The sequence below is a fragment of the Papio anubis genome, chromosome 2 (assembly GCF_008728515.1).
Source record: "Papio anubis isolate 15944 chromosome 2, Panubis1.0, whole genome shotgun sequence".
Taxonomy (NCBI): Eukaryota; Metazoa; Chordata; class Mammalia; order Primates; family Cercopithecidae; genus Papio; species Papio anubis.
This window is the reverse complement of record NC_044977.1, coordinates 163196727-163224586: the sequence shown is the minus strand read 5'-3', so window position 1 is coordinate 163224586 and position 27860 is coordinate 163196727. Positions and strand designations below refer to the sequence as shown.

At 39.1% G+C, this 27860-nt stretch overlaps 1 protein-coding gene across 1 annotated transcript in view; it reads right to left on the bottom strand.

Moving 5' to 3' along the window:
* PLCL2 (phospholipase C like 2) overlaps positions 1 to 27860 on the bottom strand; it is a 192862-nt gene that overhangs the window by 16310 nt on the left and 148692 nt on the right. Inside the window, exon 5 of the mRNA XM_009201769.3 lies at positions 5872 to 5981. Coding sequence (XP_009200033.2) covers positions 5872 to 5981 — 110 coding nt within the window. The remainder of the gene's footprint in view (positions 1 to 5871; positions 5982 to 27860) is intronic.

The following is a 27860-nucleotide window of genomic DNA, read 5'->3' as shown; positions in this document are numbered from 1 at the left end:
AGCCCTCATGGTTGACTTGGAGGGGTTCACGACAACAGTGGGGAAAGTAAATGCAGATGTGATGAAAATAGCTAGATAACTAGAATTAGAAATAGAGCCTGAAGAGGTGACTCAATTGCTGCAATCTCATCATAAAACTGTAATGCATGAGGAGTTGCTTCTTATGAATGAGCAAAGAAAGTGGTTTCTTGAGATGGAATCTACTCCGGTGAAGATGCTGTGAACATTGCTGTAATTACAGCAAAGGAGTTGGAATATTACATACACTTAATTGATAAAGGAATGGCAGGGTTTGAGAAGACTAATTTTCAAAGAAGTTCTACTGTGGGTAAAATGCTACTGAACAGCATTGCACGTTACAGAGAAATCTGTGGTGAAAGAAAGAGTCCATAGGTGTAGCAAGCTCCATTGTTGTCTTATTTTAAGAAATTGCCACGAGCCACCCTAGCCTTCAGCAACCACCACCCTAATCAGTCATCACCCATTAACATGGAGGCAAGACCCTCCTCCAGCAAAAGGATTACAACTAGCTGAGGGCTTAGATGATTATTAGCATTTCTTAGCAATAAAGTATTTTTAAATTAAGCTATGTACATTGTTTTAGACAGAAATGCTACTGCACACTTAATAGACCATATTATAGTGTAAATATAACTTTTATATATACTGGGAAACCCAAAAAATCATGTGACTCACTTTATTGTGATGTTTGCTTTATTGCCATGGTCTGGAACTGAAAAAGCAGTCTCCAAGGTATGCCTTTACATACATTTGTCAAAACTCATAGGATTTTTGTGCTCAAAATTGGTGAATTTTATTTTACAAACATTATGTCTCAAAGTTGACACACACAAAAGAATGATGTAGACTATCTAATGGAGGGAGGTTTGAAAGTTGGTTTCTAATCAAAGAAGCAATTGGAGGCCTGTGGGAATGGATTACACCCTCTCCCCAGTTTGCAGCAGAAACCCTAGAACAGGACATTTTACAAACTCTGAGAAGAGAAAGCTGGGTACAAGTATCATAACAAGCCTGGCAATGACACCTGCTGGCTTTATTTCTTTTCCCTGCTATTCCTGTAGGCTGCAGGAAAGCATGGGTGCCTTCTCAGATTGATGGTGACAGTGAACCAATTTAAATACTGAACTTCAAGTGACATGGCAATTATAGTTTTAAGACCAAATATGAATACTTTTAACATGGACAATAAAAAAACCCAATATGCTCCATCTAGTAATATTAGAGAATGCTCATATTGTCATCTTTCTTTTTTTTTGAGACAGAGTCTCGCTCTGTCACCCAGGCTGGAGTGCAGTGGTGCGATCTTGGCTCACTGCAATCTCTGCCTCCTGGGTTCAAGTGATTCTCTTGCCTCAGCCTCCCAAGTAGCTGGGATTACAGGCACCCGCCACCACGCCCAACTAATTTTTGTATTTTCAGTAGAGACAGGGTTTCATCATGTTGGCCAGGCTGGTCTTGAACTCCTAACCTCAGATGATCCACCCAGCTTGGCCTTCCAAAGTGCTGGGATTACAGGCATGAGCTACCATGCCCAGCCCATATTGTCATCTTTCATAGCAGGTCAACCAACAATACTTATAACTAAAACATGTAGCTTTAAAAATACCTGACAAAATGACTTCTATTAACATTTTTCATAATCCCTTTTCTTAACCTCAAAGGGATCTTTTGGGAAATGGAAATAAATCTTTGTTATGGTAGAAATTGCTCACCAATTCATTTAGCATCTTTATGGTTAAGTAAAATGAAATTTAGTACTTAAAAAATATTAAAGAACAATTATATTAGAATTCTATCGGTCAGGTGCGATGGCTCATGCCTGTAATCCCAGCACTTTGGGAGGCTGAAGTGGGCAGATTACCTGAGGTCAGGAATTCGAAACTAGCCTGGCCAAGATGGTGAAACCCTGTCTCTACTAAACATACAAAAATTAGCTGGGCATGGTGGCGCATGCATATGGTTCCAGCTATTTGGGAGGCTGAGGCAGGAGAATCACTTGAACCCAGGAGACAGAGGTTGCAGTGAGCCGAGATTGTGCCACTGCACTCCAGCCTGGGTGACAGAGTGAGACTCCAACTCAAAAAAGAAAAAGAAAAAAAAGAATTATAACTACTGACATAACTTATTTCATAATATCTGAGACACTAGTGCTTGTGAGATGTGCCAGTATTTTATGTAGCACTAACAAAGAAAAATCATTGCCAATTTAACCAGGATATAATGCAAAGATGCCATGGACTATAAGATGTACGCTAATTTCAAAGATACCGAAAGTGTGAAAAAAAAGTATGACTTAGAATCAATAAAATATGTACTGATCCATCCAGACATATTCATATAGAAAGGTTCCTGGAATAAGGTCACCTACATCTAATAATGGTTATTTCTCAGAGGGATAATCTTGGGTCTTTTAAAAACATTTTTCTATTTTAAAAAAGATAGATTTACAATAACAAATGAATGCTTTTTTTTTTCAAGAAAAAAAAAGACTGGAAGTAAGTATGCCAAGATGCTAATAGTAGATAATTTTGGGCATGGCAGTTATAGATGACTTTATTTCTTCTTCGTTCATTTCTGAATTTTAAAAGAACCTTCAAAATAAAAAAACTAAACAAAGCAAGTAAAGATTCATAAAAACTGGGACAGACATCCTTTAATGAAAGGACATTTTTAGTGGCAGGAACTCCTCTCAGGGTGATCAATGGTCCCAGTTTGCCCAGATTGTCCTGGTTTTAGCACTGAATGTCTTGTTCCTGGGATGGCTGGCCACCCTACCTCCTTATGGTTCAAATGACTATGGTGATGCATCAGGAAAGCTTTTGATTCTAGGACAATAATAATAATGTTTGTTTTTAGTGTGCCTCAGAATCCCCCAAGAAACTTGTTAAATAAGCAGATCCCTTGGTTCCAAGCCTGGAGATTTTGGTCTGGGAAGGCTGGGGTTAGGCTTAGGGGAGGGCATTTTTAAGCATCCCAGGTAATTCTCAAGCCTTGGCCTGTTTCAGAGCTCCTTCAGCAGTCTTCCTGGCTTCCTCCTTCACTTCCTCTTCTCTGCATTTCCGGGGTCATCTGAAACCCTCCCTAAGCATTTGTGCCACTGGGAGCCTCCCGCTGTGTGTTTACTGCTGGCCATCTGCCTGGAGCACTGCCACCTCTCCAAGTTCACTGCAAAGAAAAAGTGATGGGAGGAACTCAACAGATCCCATGCCCTCCTGCCAGGAAAATACTGGTAGCTCAACTCAGACCTAAATTCATGTTCAAGATTCCCTGTCAGCACTCATTCTTCTAAAGAAAGTTTAAACCAGTGACATACAGGAATGAAAAAAGCCCCCCATTCTACAGAAATGACACACAGATCTTTCCAATTCTTCCTCATCCCTCACTTACGTTCTACCATCCTCAAACACCATCTGTAGCAAATATTATCCTGGAAATTAAAAAAAGACCTATTACCCCATCCTATACATTTACTTCCATATGAACATAAGTCTGAGGTGTTAATTCTCTCTCCTGGACACAATTCAAAAGAAAGTAGGTTTCTTCAGTGTATCTATTTGGTCCAATTACTTCTAAAATATGGCACACTGCTTTATGTCAGCTGTTTTTCATTAATATGTACATCAGGCTCCCATTTTTGGTGGCTCTCGGCCCAGTGCTTCTCAAACTTTAATGTGCCTAAGAATCACCTGGGGATCTTTTAAAAATGTAGGTTCTGAATCAGCAGGACCAGGGTGGGGCTTGAGATTCTGAATTTCTAACAAGTTCCCCCCTGAGGCCTTGGCTGCTGGTTCCCGGACCGCACAGGAGTAGCAAGGGTACTTGACAGGCCAAAGTTTGGTCCCTATGTCTTTATTTGCCTCTAATAAAATTAAAACAAAGTGATCATTTGTTCCTACCACAGGGCTTAATCTGCTGTGCTGTATTTTCTGAGTTTACAGGAAATTTGTAGTGTGCCCCCCACCTCTGACCAGGAGTGAATCAGCAAATTATAAAGCCAAATCCTTGTTCGTTGTAAATTCTTACGTCTGCTGTTTATTGATCTGCAAACAATCAGGGTTAAATTCTAAGCAAAATAGGTATATAAGAAAAGTACATAAGAGGGAAATGTCTGAAGAAGTCAAGAAAATGATCTTAATTATAAAAATAAGTAGAGGTTTAACATGAGAAAAATGCAAATGGCGACTAGCTTTGGAAGAGACTTTTTATTACATCAAATCTGAAAATTATTGTCAGCTCCAGGGATGCAGCTTTTAACTTGAGGGGGAATGAGGAAATTTAAAATGGCAGCTGTGATAATGTCTTTACGGTCTTGAATCTGCTGGGGCTCAGAAAACAATACCCCAAAAGATGACACTGACATGCTGACCTAAAGAAGCAGGCTCAAGGTTTCCCTGACCACCCCCACCACATATCTCTCAGTCCTCTCTCTCCCAAAGATGAGGCTGTTCAAATTCCCTTATCTAACTAGAAACTGAACCCGCCACAGAGGAGCACAAATGCTTCTGATTTCCTCTCTGAAATTTCATTAACCAGAGAAGATTAAAATTTGTATTACAGAAGAAGAGACAGAAAATTTAACACCACAACTACAGCACAAAGAACTTCCTCCCAAACTATTTTTCCTTCTCAGACCATTCGATTCCCAAAGAGAATCATTCACTATCCCATTTCTGAGCACTGGACCCATTCATTTCCCCTAAAATTCATTTACTACCCCTCAAAAACGGCCACATTTCCCCCATGTCCCTCCACTACGAAGAAGGGTTTGTAAGCATCAAGATCACACTGGGTTGTTAGGTAATCATCCTCCTGTCATTCCCCATGCTTCTGCACCTTAAATAAATATAATATGTAGGTCTTTTTATGCCTGCTAATCTGTCAATTGTCGGTTCGTTTTCAAGGCAGCTTCAGAGGGTGAAAGGGAAGCCTTCCTTTCTTCCCTACAAATTCAGCTAAGCAGAAAGTTTGGAAGGCAAACACCAGAGAGTGATATTACATTTATTAATTGTCCAAGATCTGGAATGAAATAACTTCCGTGTTATTATTATTTATGCTCTGCGAATAACACTGGGAAGAACTATTGAAGTAAAACTCAAAAGTTTCGAGGTACATACACCGCATTATTTTTAAAATTATGTCATATTACATATAAAGTAGAAAATCAGCCTGAGAGACTGCACAGCAAAAGGCCAACAGTAATTGTCTCTGGATGATGGGATTGTGTTTACCTTTGATTATTGCTCTTTTGACATTTTTGACAATGAAAATATATTATTTTATAATAAAAATTAAAAAGTTAATTTTTAAAAACTGTTATGCCAAAATAGATATGCATAGAGATGGCATTTCCCTTCAAGAAATATTTCTTTAAATAACAGTTCTTTTATGTGTTTCCTTTGATTATGCTCCATATAATTCTTTTCTATTTATTTCTGGGATTATATGAACATTATAGCTATAATTATACTTTAAAGTGTTAAATGAAATTTGAGTAACTAGAATCTTTAAATTCTCAATCATTCCTCTGTAATCAATATTTTCTATTTTACATATAGCAACTGGCATTTATGAACTTTTAAATGTCTCAAGGATAAAATGACAAAGTCCTTTATCTATCAGAACCTACAATGGGCCAATCATAGAAGTTCCCCCTGTTCTTCATCTGATTTACAATGCCAAACTGTTGTGCCTGCAGACTCTAGGAGGGCAGAGTTCTTCATGTGATTTCTGCATCCATTCTACAATCTCAGTGGCTGACCATGTACCACGCAGGACATGTTATACTAAGAGAGGGAAGCATGCTGTAAAAGACTGCAAAATCACCAGCATCAGAAACAACTCTGTAGATACCTTTAAGATGGTAATATTCCAGGTAAAGCTCTCCACTGCTTTTTGTAGCTTTCTTTCCTTCAAACCTTCCTTGGTGCCTATGCTGTGCAAGTGTTCATGGAATTCCATGGCTGAAAGAAATAAAAAAGACAAAGTATATTACCTCCCATCCAATCTGTGGTAATGAACTGGAAATATTTCTTTTTCTAGGTAAAGTTAAAATGATTCCAACCTCCAGTGGAATTTCATAAATGTGTCCATTCAAGAATGTAATAATGGGGACAAAACACTGAAAAATTATGGCAACAACAAGGCAGAAGGCATCTTCGAAGTCAGCAATTGTTCCTCATTGTTTTGAAGGGAAACAGGGCACCTATGATCACTGATATTCTTATTTTAGAGAAGGGAAGCTCAGCAAGCTTCAGAGATGGGAGACTGCGAGGGAGCAGAAAGAAGGGCTGGGACCAGCATCTGGATCTGGACTCTCAGAAGGCGGATTTCAGCTCCACTGAGGACACAGTGGAGACCAGGGATAGAAAGAATGCAAAGTAATGTATTTTCTGTCACAGAAAGAGTCAATCTGAGGTCAAAGACCAAGCCCACAGTACAACGAGGGGAGTGGAGAAAGACCCTGAACTCTAACTCTGCATTTATGCTACAACTCTACACCAGAATTTATATAATAAATAAATATTCCCTACTGCTGTTCAAAATAATTTCTGCAAGATCTATAGACCCTCTAATTCCAATTTAGTTCACAGGGTTTTCACATGAATTTAAAAATTTTATGCTTTTTTTCCATTAGATGGAAAAATCTTAATTCCTAATCACACCAATATAACTGCTAATAGTAAGACTGCTGAATCCAATTTAAACATTCTTAGCATTTTTTTTGTCCTTAAGAGTATATGTAATTGAGAATGTTCAGTGAAAAATATGATGTTCTAGGGTCAGCTGGAATCATTCTTTTCTCTCTGTGGTTATGTTACTGACAATGTACAATTAGGTCATGTGTTTCTTTTTTCTCATTTTACATGTATGTGGTGGGGGGAGTACTTTTTTTTGATGTAATTTGTTTTATGGATTATGCCAAAACATTACATAATTCCAAAGTTAAACTACATATCGAGGTGAATTCGGATAAGTCTTGCCTCATTTATGGTCTTCTCTACCTTGATCCTTCTTCCCTGTATATGTTCTTATTAATTTTTTATTGTATTGTTTCTCTTTGTAAATGTAATCAAATGTGTACATATTATTCATAATCTTCTCTTCTTACAGGAAAGTAGCATACTATGTACAGTGTCCTGCACGTTGGTTATTTTCTTTTTCTCACACAATTGCATAGTGGAGTTCACTCCATGTCAGCGTATAGAGCTCTTCCTCACTCTTTTCTGTAACAGTTACAGACTCCACTGTGTAGATGAATCAGCATTTATTTAACCAGTTCACTACTGAAGGACATTGCATGGTTTAAAAACTTTTGCTATTACAAATAATTTAGCACTGTTGTAAATTTTACAGGACCTTTTGTACATTCTTTTGCACACTTTTACTCTTCAGTTGGGCATTCCGATTTCTAATTCCCTTTCTATGCAACACCATTTCAAAGCAACTCTATATGGTGATTGACAACAACTTTATTCCTTAGTGTCTTTAAATATCAAGCAAAAGCTAACACACATATCATAAATACAGTAAATGGCCAATTTAGTCTTTTTACTTCTGTGTTTCTTTCTCTCACCTAACCAGGAGCTGTGGTCCTACTTCCTGTTATGCTAATACAATATGGTTACTCATTGGTTTCGGGAAAGAACAGTAACTAGTGAGATTCATTCCACTCTCCAGGGAACTAACGCATGGATCACTCCCCTTTTCTCCAACTTCTCTTTTGCTGATGATGGTACCTGAGAACATCCCAACTTGGTTAACTGAATAAGCCCCCTCCACCCCAATGCCACATATACACTTTCCCCACTCTTCACCTCTAGGAGACTCCTTGGAGTGTGCTGCATGACTCAGATCCACCCATTGGGGCCCTGATGATAAGACTGATGTGCTTGGCTTTTCTAAGTTTTAATATTGGACTTTAAGAGTTCTGGATTTCCAAACAGGAATAATTAATACTCATTATGTTTCTGGCAGTCAGAAGCTACCATATTCTCACAAGTATCACTGAGATGTTTGCAGAATGGAATCCATGACTGGAATTATAGGAAAGGAAAGAGACACAAGAGTGGGAGGGAGGGGGTAGCTCTCTACAAACAAGAAATATGACTCCATGGACTGTAAGATGAATGGGAAAAGAAACTGGGAGGAAAAATGGAAATGATATTAACTAAAGCAGGACCACATACTACAATTGCTTGACCGAATGTGGGCTCTTCACAATGGCTTTTTATGGCATTTCAAAACTGGCAGAAGGTGTAACAATAATAGTGAGGGATTTTTCTAACATCAAGGTATCTGCATGGAAGCCTCATTATGCTAGAGGCAGACTGTTTATGGTGCCTTGCTGAACATTTGATCACCTGTAAGGTAATGAGGCAATGACAGGAACTGGTATGCTGGGCTTAATTCCAGCTCACATAATGTAAGTATGGAACAGCAGAAGAAGGGAATGCTGAGCTTAGACAAACAGCTACTCTTAAGAAAACAGCTTTCAGGCCAGGCGCGGTGGCTCACGCCTGTAATCCCAGCACTTTGGGAGGCTGAGGTGGGAGGATCACGAGGTCAGGAGATCGAGACCATCCTGGCTAACAAGGTGAAACCCCATCTCTACTAAAAATACAAAAATTAGCCAAGCGTAGTGGCAGGTGCCTGTAATCCCACCTACACGGGAGGCTGAGGCAGGAGAATGGTGTGAACCTGGGAGGCGGAGCTTGCAGTGAGCGAGATCGTGCCCGCGGCACTCCAGCCTGAGGCTGACAGAGCCCGAGACTCTTGTCTCAAAAAAGAAAACAAAAACCCTTTCAAGAAACTTCCAGAAGTATGAGCCTAGGGGCCAGAGGCTCTTACAGAACAGGCTGCCTTGAGAAGGGCTGGGGACTTGAAGATGAAACAGAGTTGAAAGGATAAAAAATGATATAGATAAGGAAGAAATGGGGAAACATTTAAAGAAACAAGTGTAGCTGCATACATGGCTGCTATCTAAAAAGCTCATATTTTACAAGTCTATGAAAAAAATGAGATGAGACCATTCTCCCTTATCTTACTCCTCTTAAAATACCTCTAGCCCAATAAAAGTTCACAGGGACATGCAAAATGTTTTATTAGTGAAGCTCTTTTAAAAAACAGGCAAAAAGGTAATAAATTGAACACTGGAAATACTAAGTTAAAAATAAAAAACTCAGACTATCAATCCCATTGTCATTTATTTAATTATTTGAGTTGCTGCATAATACATCTGTTTCTGTTAAGTCTTTTTTGTATTTTTATTTTTTATTTTGAAACAGAGTCTCACTCTGTTGCCCAGGTGAGGGTGCAGTGGTGTGATCTCAGCTCACTGCCATCTCTGCCTCCTGGGTTCAAGCAATTCTCCTGCCTCAGCCTCCCAAGTAGCTGGGATTACAGGCGCCTGCCACCACACAAGGCTAATTTTTGTATTTTTAGTAGAAATGGGGCTTCACTATGTTGGTCAGGCTGGTCTTTTAAACATTTCTGTGTTATTAACTTAGAAATGACTGATCTTTGCTAATCCACCAGAGTGGATTTTGCTAATCAACTAATTTGAAGCATATATTGATTTTATTTTTTTAGGAAAAGGGTTCTCACCTTGACCTTTCACTGTCTCCCTGTGACACGCGAGGGCCAGGGCAAGGACTGAGGATACACAACCAAGGGAATCCCAAGGCAACTTGCCAGGCGCTTCACATATGCTGTACAAGAAATGCAGACAGAGGCTATAGCACTTTCCTAAGGAAGTGGCAAAGAAGGATTTTAATCTTGGTTTGTCTGATATAGTCATACGTGTAAAATAATTATTCTGTGGGCAGAACGCTGTAAGGGCTATTGCATAGGTACCAGTTAGAAGGGAAGAGAGAGAGACAGAGAATGAGCTTATACATTTGAACTGGATCAGTCTATATATATAAAACAAAAGAAATCTATTAAGATATCTAAGATGCAAATTGCATTATTCTCTCGGTACTAAATTACTAGGAAATCTATTCCTAGCATGTCACAGGAGGTCTTCAGAGTTCTTTACAACAACAGTGCTGTATAAAGAACTTCTCTGGGTTAGAAGTTAAGTAACCACTTCATTTTTCAAATTATTTTCAGCAAAGAAACAGCCCAACGAATAAGTCCTTCTCTTACTAAAAAGCTGAAGAGTAGTATCTCTTCTCCTTCTGTAAGTCATACTATTCTGTCTAAAGACTAGAGTGAGTTTTAAAGTAGCTGGTGAAAATCAGGTGAGAAATAAAAAGCTTAAGACTAAGTCACACTCCCTCTCCCCTCCCCCAAGAAGTCAAGTTCGTTTTATTTTAAAACTCCTTGCACTTTAATTACAGGAAGAGAAAAGATGAGGGACTCCCACTGTGGGGATGCGAATGGAGCATGACCCAGTGTTGGTAAAAGCTGTGGGTGGGCAAGGAGCTGTATGAACCTGTGACTGCAGTTGAACAGGCAAAAGTGGATTACAGTAATCCAGAGAATTTAAAGAGCATGTGAGGAGGGTCTGGGGGAACCTGTCAGAGAATAGTGGGCACAGGCAGCACAGAGAAGTCACATGGAGACTAGAGAGTGCATCTCAAACCTCAACGAGTAACAGAATCGCTGGAGGTGTGTTTAAAGTGCAGGTTCCTGCGTCTCCCTGGAGGTTCTGATTCAGGAGGTCTGCGGTGGGCCCAGCCACAGACATTTTCAGATTTCCATGCAAGAGGACTAGGGATCATTTTGAAGAAAACCCGATTAGGAAGATGGGGAGATGGGACAGAGAGATGCAAAGTCCATGTCCAGTAGGTATCAGAGGGTCATTATTAGAGGGGTATTTCAGAAAATCTAAGAACTGTAAGACTGTCTATCCTAAAAGACAAGAAGGAAGGAGGAAAGGAAGGAAGGAAAGAAGGAAGGAAGGAAGGAAGGAAAGAAGGAAAGAAGGAAACAGGAGAGGGAGGGAGGGAAGGAAGGAATGAAGGAAGGGAGAGAAAGAAACACAAGTGTTTTTCATTGATGAATTATAGGTAAGAAAAACCTACATACTTAATAAAAATAATTGGAATTTTATTGATCATGAGAAAATTTCTTTTGTGATGATCATCTGCATATTTAGAAGGTCATATTTAGAAGTTTTAAAATTGTTGATTTAAGCCAAAAGAGTCCTAATATTCTTACAGAGTGTGGCTGTTAGCTTATGTGGCCAGAGCATTGCCTGCTGGACGTATGAAAAGCCACCAGGCAGACACTGGGGAGAATAAACAGAAAGGCAGATTCGGGACGGTGTCAAGGTTGCTGCTGCTGCCTCTGCTTAGTGATGGTAACAAGAATTCCCACTGTGAAAACAATCTTCAGGTTCACAAAAAGAAACTAGGCCAATAATAATGAGAGGATAAAAAGTAGGATTTTTTTTTTTCAAAAACATGTTCCATTTACCTGTATGTTTCCAATATCTTCCAAATACTGTAGCAACACATTTGCATCCTAAATTTGTATATTTTAGAGTCATGTATAGCTGTTCATATTATCTTGAAGTTAACTGTTTAACAAAATAATTGTGTTTTTTCTATTAGCCAATGTCCCATATACTAGTCTAATTTAAACTAAATGGCACTATAAAAGTCTCAAATAGTATGGCCTTGTCCATGTTTTCTTTAAAAGTGAAACATAACATTTTGGGGCAGCTATTAAAGAGGGAGGGAAAGGAACTAGGATTCCTTGATTCTACAACCATGTTGCCACCCAAGTGAGAAGAGGTAACAGTTAATTCTAGCCAAAGAAATGGAAAAAACGTCATTGAAAACCAACACTAACTAGGTAAACAGTCCTTTGGAAGTGTGACACAATTGCTATGTGCGACACAGTTAACAGTCAGAATATACAGTGTGTTTAAAGACATCAAAGTTTGAAGGCTGTGAGCATATTACATGAATCCAATAAAACATGCAGGAATACGGATTAATGCTTAGGGGTAAATTATGTTCAGAGATTAACAAATGATCAGTGTCTCATACACAGACCTGGCTGGCCTGGTGTGGCCGCTCTTTCAACAAAATGATTGTCTTTGAGCCTCAGTTGCTCTGTGCCAAAGACCCAACCATTAAGTTCCTTTGACTCCACGACCCCAAGTTTCCGTTCCTAGGGAAAAGCAGTGGGTTATTTTTCTTCCGGAATGTTAACCATGAGGAAACCTGCTGCAATTTCTTTGTGATAATGAACTTGGGAACTAAGGGTATAAATAGTAGGTCATCAAGCAGCAGAGAAAGGACACATGGAAAATCCTTAGGTGATGTCAATGAGAGTTTAATTCAGTTCTCATCAAAAGGGAATGGAAGATACAGGCTGTGCGAACAAAGAACAGAATGAAGCCATCATTTCATGGTGAGGACTACACAAATCATGTAACCTTTGCTTTATAGCTATAATGCTAAATTTTAAAAATTGGTATGGCCACACAAAATTATATTATTGAATTTTTATATAAAGAAACATTTTAGAAATTTATTGCTTCTTTCAGCATTATCTCTAAAATCTAAACAGCTCAGATTTTTTATATGTGTAGGTGTTGATTACACATAATTTTCCAATTATTATTTCAAAATATTTTATAATTTAAATATTTTAAATAGTTTTTTCCTGAAGGGCTTAAAAGCTTAATGACAAAAAATGAATTATAATGCTGATAAAATGTCAGGTTTTGTAAAAGTTAATAAATGGGTGCAAAATTTTCAAGATGGCATAGTTAACTCAGAACATTTAGTACAACTGCATACAACTATACTGGGAAATAGTGAAGAGAAATTTCCACTTCTATCAAGTTTTCTGCTTCCCATCACAGATAACAAACTTAGATGAAAACCAAACAGCCCTAAAAATAAAAATATGATATATACAATAAAAATATATCAAAAAGAGGTTTTTGCTTTGAAAGGAAGTGAGGGCCAAGTCAGAAACATGGCATCATCTCCTTTTTCGATGAAATGAATGCCATTTATTCTTGCCAAACGTAAAGCAGACGACCTTTCAAACATTCTGGTTGGGATTTTCTCTACCAATCTAAATGATATGAAAATAAAATACAGCATGTAGCACATGGCTAAAATTTTAGAAGCAAATACAATTTTAAAAATTCTTCATGAGGAGACATTGATCTTAAATGAATACACTTAAAGATTAGTTTTTCAACTGAAAATTTACTTTGCTGTCCCAAAAAGCTCTTTTATCACAAACACAACCAGTACAAAATTTTTTGTGTGTAGATTAAAAAACAAATTAAAAGCAAAAGCTAAAATCTTTTAAATGGTGACAAAATATATATTTATATTTTTAATTTATTTCAAATTCCCCAAATTAGGTGTAGTGGATTATTTCCTGAAAGATGGAATACCATATGACACAGGTGTGTTTGGGACCTCATTCAAGAGGTGGATGTCAACAGTATTAAACATACCTTAACGTAACATGGTTTGTACGTATGATATCACACTACTTAGAGAACAAAATATGGATATCTGATAATTTTGAGAATACGTATAATTTATATATAGTACCTGTTTAAATGTACAGCCTTTGTAAACTATATGCTCTGCCTCAAAACTCCAGAGGTCTGAAGTTTGGGTGTGTGGCCGACCTGTGGGTGTTTACATCCTAATCCTTGTGGAGATGTGGAAATGCCTAATTGCTTTTCAGATAGTTCCAGTTGGTAGCCTCCTTTTCTTGGCCTTCTTCCCAAACAATCTGGGTATTAACAAAAGCCAAATTATTTTAAGATGGATTTTGAACTGTTAAATCCCGTTCCACATGAGACGGAAAAGATAAACCAGGTCTCTTAAATATATGCCTGAAACCCAGATGGATGACAAGATCCTTGCAATGCCAAATCCACAGCAGTACAATTTGTGAATGAATTATATGAGGGAGGTTTTCTTCTTCTGCCAGCAATTTCCATCTGGGTAGAGCTAGGTGAGATGAAGTTGCATAACTTTCAGCCCTTTGTGGAATCTAATTACCATGCCACCATTCTAAACACACGACCACATGACTCACCCGGGTGGGATAAGAAGAAGAATAATGTGCTTAGCAAGACCCTTCTCACTTCATTTCACTGAGAAATAAAGAGGTCTTCACCACAATTATGCACAGAGGAGTTCTGTTAGACCTACAACATTTTTGTTTGGATCGCCACACACGTTCTGTTAGACCTAGAACATTTTTGTTTGGATCGCCACTTTCACATCGATGCTTTCCTGCTCTCCCACAGTCTGGCATGATTACCATAACACACAAGGTCCTCGTGACTGCAGCCTGTCCATGTTTCTCCTTCTTTTTGACACCTCTTTCGATTTTAATGTTCAACAGATAATGTAGTCATATGGTTTAACAATTTTAAAAGTATAAACTGATATACAGGGAACTGTCTTTCCTTTCCCGATCTCCCAGCCTCCTTGTTTCCCTCCCCATCTCAGGCAACCGCTGTTATTCCTTCTTAGGTACCCTTCCTGAGAGATGCACACACAGCACACATGGCATATTCTCCCTGCCTCTTTAAAGCAAATGTTAGCAAATAACGCACACGGTTTCTCTTGCTTTTACAACTATCTATATCTCTATATATGTATATAAGATCTTTCTTATATATGTATACATATGTCTGGAGGCAAGTATATATATGTATACATACACGCAAATATATATACACACATACAGAAATGCATATACACATATATACACAAGTGTGTATATATATAACACACACATACACACACATATACTTCTTTATTCTTTTTGTTTTGAGACAGATTCTCGCTCTGTCGCCTAGGCTAGAGTGCAGTGGTGCAATCTTGGCTCACTGCAACCTCTGCCTCCCAGGTTCCAGCGATTCTCGTGCCTCAGTCTCCCTAGTAGCTGGGACTGAAGGCATGTGCCGCCATAGCTGGCTAATTTTTGAATTCTTTATTCTTTATACAGTGGCATAATGTTCCATTATAAGAATGTATCATAATGTACGTCCCAGGGCCCTCCTGGTAAGCATTTAAGTTGTCCTCAATATTACAACAAAAACCTTTGCATATATGGCTTTCCCTAAGTATTTGATCATATTTATAGAATAATCTCTGAAACAATGGAATTATTGGTTGGAAGTATATAAACTTTGAAATTCTGAAATTTACTCCCATATGGGCTTCCCCAGATATGGACATGCACACAATTTACATGCCCTTCCTCCCCCAAATCTGAGTTATCAGCTTCCCCGATATCCTTACCAATCCATCGTGATTTATATGTGATGGAATTCTGGGGTCTTTAATACAAACATCTGAAAAACGGTATCTTCTTGAAATACTTCATTCACTAGACTTCCAGAAGATCAGTGTTCTCCTCCCACCTCTCTAGCTGTCACACCTTAACCTGAAACCCAGATGGATGCCCAAATGTTTTGAACACCTTAACCTCCTGTTTGTTCTTCTGCATCTTGCTGACATATAAATACTGGGGGCCAGGGATCCCTCTTCTATGTCTACGGTCATCTCTTGGATGAGCTCAGTCTCCCAGCTTGAAAGATTACCTTTGCAACGATAGCTCCCAAGTTTATTGATTCCAGTCTTGACTTCTCCTCTAAACTTCAGACTTGGAGGTCAACTAGGCATATCAAACTTAACTTGTCCAAAACCATACCCTTGATCTTCCCTTTCAAGACCGGGCCTGCCCCAGTCTTCAGCATCCTGGTAAATAGCAGCTCCATCCTTCCAAGAGGAAGCCAAAAATCATCTCTTTCTCTCCTCCTATGCCACATTCAATCCATCAATAAGTACTGTTAGCACAACCTTCAGAATGTTGGTTTTTGCCATACAAAATTCTTTTACATGCAGTCTAACACTAAGTCTGTTTGCTTAATATAATGTTAAAGCTTCTTAATATTCTTAATATTATGTATTATATATTATGTATTAGTTCCTGGCCTCCATTTCCAGCCTCATTTGCTGTTCCTGTCTTTCCCATGTGATATTCCACGTTACTCACTGCTGCTGCTGGCATGGGCTGTATTGCCCTGCATACGCTCTTCTGTCTGTCTGGAATGTCTGTGCCCACTTGCCTTGGCTCTTAGACAAACAACCTTCTTGACTTAACTCCTGCCCTAAAGTCTGGTTCAACTATCCCCACAGACAGACCTCCCCACTCCTCCTCTGTGTGATCAGGGCTCTAGGGCAGTGTGCACTCACTCCTGCACTTACACCCTAGGCTGCACTTACACTTATGAGTGGCTTAGATGCCTGTCTCCAATACTCGACCTGGAGCCTTCTTAGGGGAGGATCCATATCCCATTTTTCTGTGGAATCTCCAGCTTCTGGTCAGATGGAGAGAAAGAGCTTGTTTGTTGAACAAATAAATACGCAGCATTCTGTATTCAATTCAGCTCAACAGATATTTATTGAGTGCTGGCTTTGTGCCAGACACTGTTCTTGGCGTTTGGGAAACGTTATGAACAAACAAAGGTCCCTTCCCCTCAAGGAGTTTCCAGTCCAGTAGGAGGAACACAGACAACAAGTGATGGGCACAACAGATAACTCATTCACTCAAGTGGCCCTTCTATCTGGATGACAGCCAATTCTATCTGTAGGCCTGATCTCCATCCAAAGCTTCACTCTAATTGTTTTGACAACTTACTAGCTATTTCCATTTGACCATCCTGCTGTGATCTCGTATGTGTCACACTTGAAACAGACCTTCACAACCAACTTCTTTCTAAACGAATACTTCAGGCATCCACATTCTGTTGCTGGGAGTAGTATATGAACACGGAGGGCACAGGAGACAGAATCAATCACTGAGTTTCTGAGTGAGTCCTAAACTATCTAGTGACCTCACTGCTTGTAACAGTTTCCCGAAGTATTTAAGAAATTGACAGATAGAACTTGAGACAAGGGCTTTATCACCAAATAAGTTTGAGAAATGCTGAGTTAAACTGGAGGATATTTAGCATGATAATGTGTACTGAGAATCTCCAAAGGGGATAAGGTGCATTATAAAAATGTGATGATGAAGTCCTTTGCCCAAGGAACATGACTAGTGTTGCATGAATTAGGCTTTAGTAAATGTTGGCTTAAAAAAAATCAATCCCAAATGTTTTAGACTTGAATTAAAAGGCTTCCTTCATTGAGTCCAGCCTGTATTTCCAATCCTAATTTTTACTGTTTCCTGAAAAGCAAATATTTCCCTTCAGCCAGGACAATACATTTCATGTGCACTGAAAGTACACCTTGATGATAAAGTCTGCTAAGCTTTGGCCCATCTAAAATGCCTTGTTCCTTCTGCTTAACTTATACAAATCCTGCATTCCCTCAAGCCCCTAGTTCAAGCTTGGCCTCCTTTCCTAACAACAAAAGACTCTGAGACTGCTCCTTTCTTCAAATTTCATTTATACCTGTTATCTATACCACTCACTTGGTTGTGTTTTATTATAACTTTCCATGATGGTAGAAACATTATCATCCTTTTTTTGTATCTCCAATAAGTAATTAGTATAATAACTTGTCATGAAACAAATTCCACAAATGCATGACTGTGTTTTTAATGTAATATGTTAATATGTTATGGACACAGCACTGACCTATAATGAGAATACAGTGACCTATAATAAAAGAACACAGGTTAATTAAAGTTGCTTTATATTCCTTATTCTTATAAGAAAGTTTACCTCTAAATACTGTTAAAACATTCTTAGAATGCATTTGTTCACTTTTATTCAATTATTTATATATTCCCTTTTACAATCCCTTACATATTTATAATATACTATAGTATTTGTAGACCACAGAATTAGAGAGCTGGAAAAGTCTTAGAGATAATCTGGGCCAAATCACTTTATATTAAACGTAAGGATACCTAATATACACACATATGTATGTATATACATAACCTTCTGGTATTTGTATGAGAAAGGTGATTCATTTTGTCTGTGGACTTTACTTGTAGTTCTTCTCAGTTTTAATAAGCAATTATAATGGGAATTCTCATAACCAAGTGGTTTATTTATGCAAGTGCCAGAGTTAAAAACAGCCTGAGAGTTACTCTTGACCCCTCTTCAGCAGAACACCTGCTGAGATGACCCTGAGAATTGCTATTTAAATACAAGGGGATGCTTTCAGAGACTCTACGGGTTTACAAAGGAAGGAGGGAGGAAGATGTGACAAGAGAGCACAGTGTTGGGATTTAATCATAGAACAGGTACCCCAGGAAAGGCAAGTATCCCCCAAACTTCCCTCCCCTTCATTTGTGGCACAGGGGAAATGTCACTGGTGAAAGCCATGTTCTATGCTGCTCTAGAAAGATAATTTGGCTGTCCCTCAATCACACAGCTGGTGCATGTCTGAGTCAGAGCAGTCACTCACACTGTCCCTGTGCGAGACAGAGGAGAGAGGCTTAGGGAAAGAGCATGAACTCAGAAGAGGGCCTGCTCTGCTCCACCCTCAAAAGAGAAGTTCTCAAAACCTGAATGTGCTCACCACAATGCAAATTCCTGAGTCCCACTCCCAAATGGTCAATATTTTGGGAATGATATAAAGAGACTGCATTTTCAACAAGCATTCCCGGGAGATTCTGACCACACATATGAAAAATAGCATTAGTGTGAAAGTTGATGTGGGAATCTTTCTTTTCTTTGCATGACTGTGAATAGATGATGTGGGAATCTTAGAGCAGAATTAGGGTGAAGGTTACAGGGACGGTTGGGGTGTGGTGAGACGGGTTTCTAGACACCAGTTGCTTATTGTGAAGTTTTTGCTCTGAATGAGTTGGCCTGGTTGTTGTCTTTGTGGTCATTTCCTCTGCCATCCCTTATCAGTGATGAAGGTCCCTTGTGAGGGAATTAAAATGAGAAAGAGGCCACTGAGGACGCTGTTACTTCTTTTCTTCCCTTGACTTCACTAATTATTAGTTAATTAATTAGTAAATGCCTAGAAGAAGATGTGGTGGTTCAATACCCAGTCTTTAAGAGAAAAGATATTGCGGATTTCAAATGGGGTATGGGAGTCTGATGCAGGTTTCCTGTGTCTCATCTTCAGAAAGGTTGGCTTTTCACCTTCAGAGTTAAGTGTTAACTTTACTCCTTGAAACTAATGATGATGGGTTACAATTTATGTGTCCTGTAACATTGTATGGGATGACTTGTTTAATCTTTTTCAGTAACTGTAATCCAGCCATTCTCAAACTGCTGTTTATGTAACTGATCTTAGTTCACTGTAATTTAGAAGGCATAGGGCCATCAGGGAATCACATAATCCACTGCCACTTAAAAGAAGGAAAATGGGGCAGAGAGGGGTCAAGTGACTAAACTAAAGTCACACAGCAAGACATGGTACAGAGGGCACCAGAACATGGGTCTCTGAATTCCCAGGAAAGAACCTTTCACTTTTGTAAAACAGAGCTGAGAAACATTCTGACATAAATGAGAACTGAGAGGATTTGGATCTGTGTCCCCATCCAAATCTCATGTTGAAATATAATCCCCAATGCTGGAGGTGGGTCCTGGTGGGAGGTAATTGGATCATGGGGGTAGCATTCTCATAAATGGTTTAGCACCATCCCACCTTGGTAGTATACAGTGAGTAAGTTCTCACAAGATCTGGTTGTTTAAGAATGTGTGGCACCTCCCCCTCTCTTCCTCCTGCTCGGGCCATGTGAAGATGCCTGCTCCCGCTTTGCTTTTTACCATGATTGTAAGTTTCCTGAAGCCTCATAAAACAGAAACTGATACTGAGAAGCAGGGCATTGCTGGAAAGACACTTGAAGATGTGGAAGCAGCTTTGGAACTGGTAATGGGCAAAGGTTGGAACAGTTTGGAGAGTTCAGAAAAAGAAAGGAAGATGAGGGAAAGTTTGGAACTTCCTAGAGACTTGTTAAATTGTTACGACCAAAATACTGATAGTGATATGGACAATGAAGTCCAGGCTTAGGAGGTCTCAGATGGAAATGAGGAACTTACTGGGAACTGGAGTAGAGGTCACCTTTGCTATGCTTTAGCAAAGAGTCTGGCTGCATTGTGTCCCTGCTCTAGGGATCTGTGGAACCCTGAACTTGAGAGTGATGATTTAGGATATCTGGAAGAAGAAATTTCTAAGCAGCAAAGTGTTCAAGATGCAGCCTGGCTGCTTCTAACAACCTATGCTCACATGCACAAGCAGAGCAATGACCTGAAACTGGAACTTATATTTAACAGGGAAACAGAGCATAAAAGTTGGAAAAATGTGCAGCCTGGCCATGTGGCAGAAAAGAAAAGCCCATTTCAGAAGAGGAATTCAAGCAGGTTGCAGAAATTTGATAAATAAAAGGCAAATGCTAATAGCCAGGACAATGGAGAAAAGGCCTGAAAGGTATTTCAGAGACCTTCCTGGCAGCCTCTCCTATCACAGACCCAAGGCCTAGGCAGGAAGAATGGTTTCATGGACCAAGTCCAGGGCCCAGCTGCTCTGTACAGCCCCTGGACACTGCTCCCTGTAGCCCCTTTCTTTTGGCTGATTTCTCCCTTTTGAAACGGGATTACTTACTCAATCCCTATATCCCCATTGTAACTTGGAAATAAGTAACTTGTTTTGATTTTACAGGTTTATAGGTGGAAGGGACTTGCCTTGTTCAGATGAAACTTTGGACTTTTGAACTAACGCTGGAATGAGTTAAGACTTTGGGGGATTATCGGGAAGGGATGATTGTATTTTGAAATGTGAGAAGGACATGAGATCTGGGAGGGGCCAGAGTAGAATAAATGGTTTTAAACTGTGTCCCCACCCAAATCTAATGTTGAAACATAATCCCCAGTGCTAGAGGTGGAGCCTGGTGGGAGGTGACTGAATCATGGGGGCAGAGTTCTCACGAATGGTTCAATACCATCCCCCCTTTTGAGTTCTCATGAGATCTGGTTGTTTAAAAGAGTGCATCACCTCCTCCAACCCTCCTGATCCAGCCATGTAAGATAGGCCTGCCTCCCCTTCACCTTCCGCTATGATTGTAAGTTTCCTGAGACCAACACAGAAGCTGAGAAGACGCTAGCATCATGCTTCCTGTACAGCCTGTGGAACCATAACCCAATTAACCATGAGCCCATTTCTTTCTAAATTACCCAGTCTCAGCTATTTCTTTATAGCAGTACGAGAACAGACTAATACAAAACAAAAAGTTATAAGGCTCTCGGGTTTCCTTTTGCAAATATAATTGACCTTTCAACAACAGGGGTATTAGGGGCATTGACCCTGCATGCAGTCAAAAATCTGCATGTAACTTTTGACTCCCCAAAAAGTCTACTAATAATAGCCTACTTTGGACCTGATGGATGCTTTACTGGTAACATAAACAGTTGATTAACACATATTTTGTATATTATATGTATTATATACTATATTCTTAAAATAAAGTAAGCTAAAGAAAAGAAAACATTAAGAAAACCATGAGGAAGAGAAAACATATTTACTATTTATCAAGTGGAAGTGGATCATCATAAAGGTCTTCATCCTCATCATCTTCTAGCTGAATATACTGAGGATAACGAAGGAGAGAAGGGGTTGGTCTTGCTGTCTCAGAGGTGGCAGAGGCAGAAGAGGCGGAGGAGGCAGAAGGAAAGGCAGGAGAGGCAGACACACTCAGTGTAACTTTACAGGAATGCACTGCAATTTCTGTCTTTTTTGCTTTTTTGCTTCTCTAAAAATGCTTCCATACAGTACCAGTCCTTCTTCCACTTTTTGCTTTAGTTTCAGTGCCAGTATCATAGGAGGATCTTTGTCATAAAAGAAGTCAAAAGCAGTCTTGAATAATAGGAACGCTTCTGCCAGATTGTCTGGTGTCAATTTATTTGCTGGCACTGCTTCTTCTACATCTTCCTCATTGTCTGGCACTGGTTTGGAAACACTCATCTCTGTCAAGTTATCTTCTGCTAATTCCTCTGGTGTGGTGTCCATGAGCTCTTGATTTTCTCCAAAATCCATAACCTAAAACCCCTCACCCCCCAACTTTTTTTTTTGCCATATCCACAATCTCTTTCATGATTTCTTTCAGCAGCTCTGTTATAAATCCTGTGAACATCTGGACAGTTTTCTCCAGTAGGAATTTATTGTTTTGGACTTGATGACTTTCATGGATTTTTCTTAACAATAATGGTATCTTCAACAGTATTTCGAATCCTTCTAGTCATGTATGATGTTCTCTCTATCAGGCGTTCTCTTCTACAGCATTAACAATCCTTTCCATATAGCATCCTCTGTAATGAGTTTTAAGGTACTTATGACCCTTTAATCTACAAGCTGACTTGGAGATATTGTGCTTGGGGGAAAATAGACCATATTTCATCGCCTTCAGTGTTGAACTCATGGGGTTCTGGGTGGCCAAGGGCATTGTCCAATATCAAAAGAACATTAAAAGGCATTCTCTTACTGGCAAGGTACTTCCTGACTTCAGGAACAAAGCATCAATGAAACTAATACAGAAGAAGCTCTTGTTGTTCAGGCCTCCGTGTTGTACAACCAAAAGACTGGCAGCTGGTGTTCATCTTTCCCCTTTAAGGCTTGGGCATTAGCAGCTTTATAGATAGGGGTAGTCCTGATCATAAACCTGACTGTATCTGCACAAAACAATAATTAGCCTATCCTTTCCTGCCCTAAATCCTGGTGCTTGCTTCTCTTCCTTACTAACAAATGTCCTCTGTGACGTTTTTTTTCCCCCCAGAACAGGGTATAGCTGCATTAAACACCGGTTCAGGCAGATATCCTTTCTCCTCAATGGTTTTTTAAATTTTATTTTTATTTTAAATTTTTATAGGTGCATAGTAGGTATATATACTTATGGGGTACATGACATGTTTTGATACAGGCATGTAAAGCATAATAATGGAAAATGGGATATCTATCCACTTAATAAGCATTTATCATTTGTGTTACAAACAATTCCATAATACTCTTTTCATTGTTTTAAAATGTACAATAAAATTATTATTGACTACAGCACCCCTATTGTGCTATCAAATACTAGGTCTTACTCATTCTTTCTAACTTTTATTTTTTTGGTACGCATTAACCATCCCCACCTCCCCAACCCTGACCTCCCATTGCCTTTCCCAGCCTCAGGTAACCATCTTTCCATTCTCTATCCCCATAAATTCAATTATTTTGATTTTTAGATTCCACAAATAATTGGGAACATGTGATGTTTGTCTTTCTGTGCTTGGCTTATTTCACTTAACATAATGACTTTCCAGTTCCATCCATGTTGCAAATGATAGGATTCCATTCTTTTTTATGGCTGAATAGCACTGCATTGAGTATAAGTATCACATTTTCTTTATCCACTCAACTGTTGGTAGATGCTTAGGTTGCTTCCACATCTTGGCTAGTGTGAACAATGCTGCAATAAACATGGGAGTGCAGGTATCTATTTGATATACTGATTTCCTCTCTTTTGGGTATACATGCAGCAGTGGGATTGCTCGATCGTATGGTAGCTCTATTTTTAGCTCTTTGAGGAACCTTCAAACTGCTCTCCATAATGGCTGTACTAATTTACATTCCCACCAACAATGTATGAGGGTTCCCTTTTCTTCACAGCCTCGCCAGAATTTGTTATTGACTGACTTTTGGATAAAAGCCATTTTAACTGCAGTGAGATGATATCTCATTTAGTTTGGATTTGCATTTCTCTGAGGATCAATGATATTGAGCACCTTTTCATATGCCTGTTTGTCATTTGTGTGTCATCTTTTGAGAAATTCCTATTAAACTTTTTGCCCATTTTAAAATTGGATTATTAGACACTTTTTCCTACAGAGTTGTTTGAGCTCCTTATATAATCTGGTTATTAATTCCTTGTCCCATTCATTCAGTGGGTTGTCTCTCCATTTTGTTGTTTGTTTCCTTTACTGTGTGGAAGCCTTTTAACTTGATGTGATCCCATTTGTTCATTTTTGCTTTGGTTACCTGTGCATGTGGGGTATTACTCAAGAAATCATTGCCTAATCCAATGCCTGGAAAATTTCCCCAATGTTTTCTTGTAGTAGTTTCACAGTTTGATGTCATAGATTTAAATTTTGATTTGATTTTTGTATAAGGAGAGAGATAGTGGTCTAGTTTCATTCTGCATATGGATATCCAGTTTTCCCTGCACCATTTACCGAAGACACTGTGTTTTCCTCACTGTATAATCTTGACACCCTTGTGGAAAATGAGTTCATTGTAGATGTGTGGATTTGTTTCTGGATTCTCTATTCTGTTTCATTGGTCTATGTGTCTGCTTTTATACCAGTACCATGCAATTTTGATTACTATAGCTCTGCAGTATTATTTGAGGGCAAATAATATGATTCCTCCAGTATTGTTCTTTTTGCTCCAGATAGCTTTGAATATTCTGGGTCTTTAGGGGTTCCATATAAATGTTAGGATTTGTTTTTCAATTTCCATGAAGAATGCCACTGGTATTTTGATAGCAACTGTATTGAATCTGTATATTGCTTTGGGTAGTATGGACATTTTAAAAATATTGATTCTTCCAATCCATGAACATGGAATCTCTTTCCAGTTTTTTATGTGTACCCTCTTTCTTTCATTAGTGTTTTATAGTTTTCACTGTAGAGATGTTTCACTTCTTTAAGTTAATTCCTAGGTATTTAATTTTATTTGGGGCTAATTTAAGTGGGATTACTTTTTAATTTCAAATTGTTCACTGTTGGCATATAGAAATGCTACTGATTTTTGCATGCTTATTTTGTATCCTACAGCTTTACTGCATTTGTTTATCAGTTCTAACAGATTTATGGTGGAGTCTTTAGGCTTTTCCAAACGTAAGATCATACCATCTGCTAACAAGGATAATTTGACTCAATGACTTTCTTAATGGCATCTGGGAACTTGCCTGCTGCCTGTTGGTTGACAGAAGCTGTTTCACCTATTACCTTGACATTTTTTAAGCCAAACCTCTTTCTAAAATTATCAAACCATCCTTTGCTGGCATTAAATTCTCCAGCTTTGGATCCTTTACTTTCAATTGTCATATAATGACTTCACTGTTTCTTGAATCATATTAGTCTATAGGTGTGCCTTTTGTGTAGCAATCCTGTACCCATCTAAAAGCTATATTTTCAATGTGAGATAAAAAAATTTTGCAAAAGAAGTGCAAGGTTTTCATACCTGCTGGTATGGCTGCAACAATAGCTTCATGAATTTTCTTTCTTTTTTTTTTTTTTTCTTTTTGAGACGGAGTCTTGCTCTGTGCCCCAGGCTGGAGTGCAGTGGCGCAATCTCGGCTCACTGCAAGCTCTGTCCCCCGAGTTCACGCCATTCTCCTGCCTCAGCCTCCCAAGTAGCTGAGACTACAGGCGCCCACCACCACGCCCGGCTAGTTTTTTGTATTTTTTCAGTAGAGACGGGGTTTCACGGTGTTAGCCAGGATGGTCTCGATCTCCTGACCTTGTGATCCGCCCGCCTCAGCCTCCCAAAGTGCTGGGATTACAGGCTTAAGCCACCGCGCCCGGCCTTCTTTTCTTTTTTTTTAGAACAGTCCTTATGCTGGATTCATTTATCCTGAAATGGCAGTCAACTGCACACCTCAATCTATGGTATATACTAAGCAATTCAACTTTTTCTTGAAATGTCATGACTCTTCTCTGCTTGTTGGGAGCACTTACAGTATCACCAGTGGCACTTCATATAGGTCCCATGGTGTTACTCGAGGTTTATGGTATTGCACTAAACATGATGAATAATATGCCATAACTATGAGAGATCACTTTTTACTGGGAATGCAATTTACTGGAATGATAAACTGCTCAGTCAGAGATGATTAGCATCACACAGCATTTTAAGCAGATACTCCCAACACTTGAGCTCACCACAACAGCAACAGGAGGTGGCTATGAAATTATTACAGTAGCAAAGTATGTTTTGCAGTTAATTTTAGCAGTTATGAGTTAACAGTGTATCTTACATTTGTTTACATTTTTCTTAATTGTGAATGATGTTATGTATGGGCTTTAAGTGTGTGCATAAGTTTTGATAAATTTTAACTTTTTATAACAGATTTGTGCATATCTTATGGCAGTAAACGATAAAATAGACTAGTACCTACATATATTTTATGCATTTGTGGCCTATCTTCTTAAATTTTTTGATATTTCCATGCTACATGGTTCATGTCTTTTTTCAAATTGTTGCCAACCTCCAAAAAATGTCTCAGTATATTTATTGAAAAAACTCACATATATGTGGACCCATGCTGTTCAAACTTGTGTTGTCCAAGGGTCAATTGTATTTTCAAACAGAACACTTGAGAAGTGCTTTCAGAATGAATCTCGCAGATGATTTTCTTTACTATGTTGGGCAAGATGATGTGCATGAACCAAGTGACAGATGGTAATGGCTTACTTATCTGATAAACTCAGCTCCTAGGAGCACACTGAGATATGAGGAGTTTGGGGAAAAAAAAAGTCTCTGAGCAATTAAATCCAGGTAATGTAGGTCTGGCCTGACATTCTGCCGGTTTTCTCCATGCAGGAGTGTGTTGGGGCCTCATCCTCTTTTATGTAAGATAAATCGCTTGGTCACAGGGGAGACATCAACAGCTCAGCAGACTGGAAGCAGCAAATATAAGAGCAAAAAAAAAGAGCGGTATACAGACAGACAGTTAGAAATAGAGTACAAAGTAGTAGGAAGTGAGAGTTTAATGAAAGGAGATGGAATTAAACTATTAACACCATGTCCAGATCTGAACAGTCATAGCAGGCAGGCTGCTGTGTGTGCAGGTGAAGGGGCCTCCAAACTTAAAGACTTCAAGAAATCACTGCATTAAACTGCAGCATCTCAAGATGATCCTGGGTCTTCAAAACAAATGTTCAAATTGTTTTTGGCAAATCAAATTTAAGAAAGCAGGGATGTATAAGATCCACTGAAAATTTCCCATTAAATTGATTAAAATGAAGGGTAATTGAAGCTTTTATTATTAGGAAAGTTATCTTCTTCGATCCCACTTTACTCAGTGATGATGCAACCCTGGCCATGCATGAAAATACGTTGAAGCTTTTAGCAAAGAAGCTTCCATTTAAAGAGGTCTGGGGAGGGCTGGGTCATCTTTCATTTAGTTTGATCCTCCCTCCTAACAGTCATTCTGAAAGTGCACAGAACAGATTCTCCTGCCAAAAGGGGAACCAGGCTCTCATCCTCCCAGGCATGCAGGCATCACCTCTGCCTGGGGCATGCCCATGAACACAGGGAAGCCAGCAGGGGTCCTTTGCAGGCTCTCCGCCCCTCTGCAACCTGACACTGTCCCAGGCCTTGTGGGTGTGGGATCACATCTTTGGGAACATCCTCAGTTCCTGCGGCAGCTTTTGTCCCTTGATTCCTTCCTTTTTTTTTTCTTCAAATTTAGTTTTTATTTTTACTAGAATTATGCATGTACATAAAGAACCAAATAATTGTCCACAATTCTCCCTCCCTAGAAGCAGTCACATTATCAACACCTTTAGCTGATTATTTCCCTTCTTTAGTATTTATGTTCATATTTCTAAGTAACATGCTTATATTGTTTACTTAGAATTGTTTTTCAAGCATCATCTATTAAATTCCCCATATGAAGGATGGGAATTTTGCTATTTTTAACCTCCCTACTGTCAGGACACAGAAATCTAAGTGTTAATTAATCCAGCTTCCAGACAGTTTCTCTCTTTTATCACTAGCTTTATCCCAGTTCCCAGAGGTACCCGGTCACCAGGTTAGATCTGAGCTGGTGCCTGGCCTGTGAGTCAGGCTGTGTCAGGCCCCCCACGACCAGCTTTAGATTCAGGTTCCTGAGTGGGTAGCTAAGCCAATTATCACTTGTTCAGCTGTTACTCA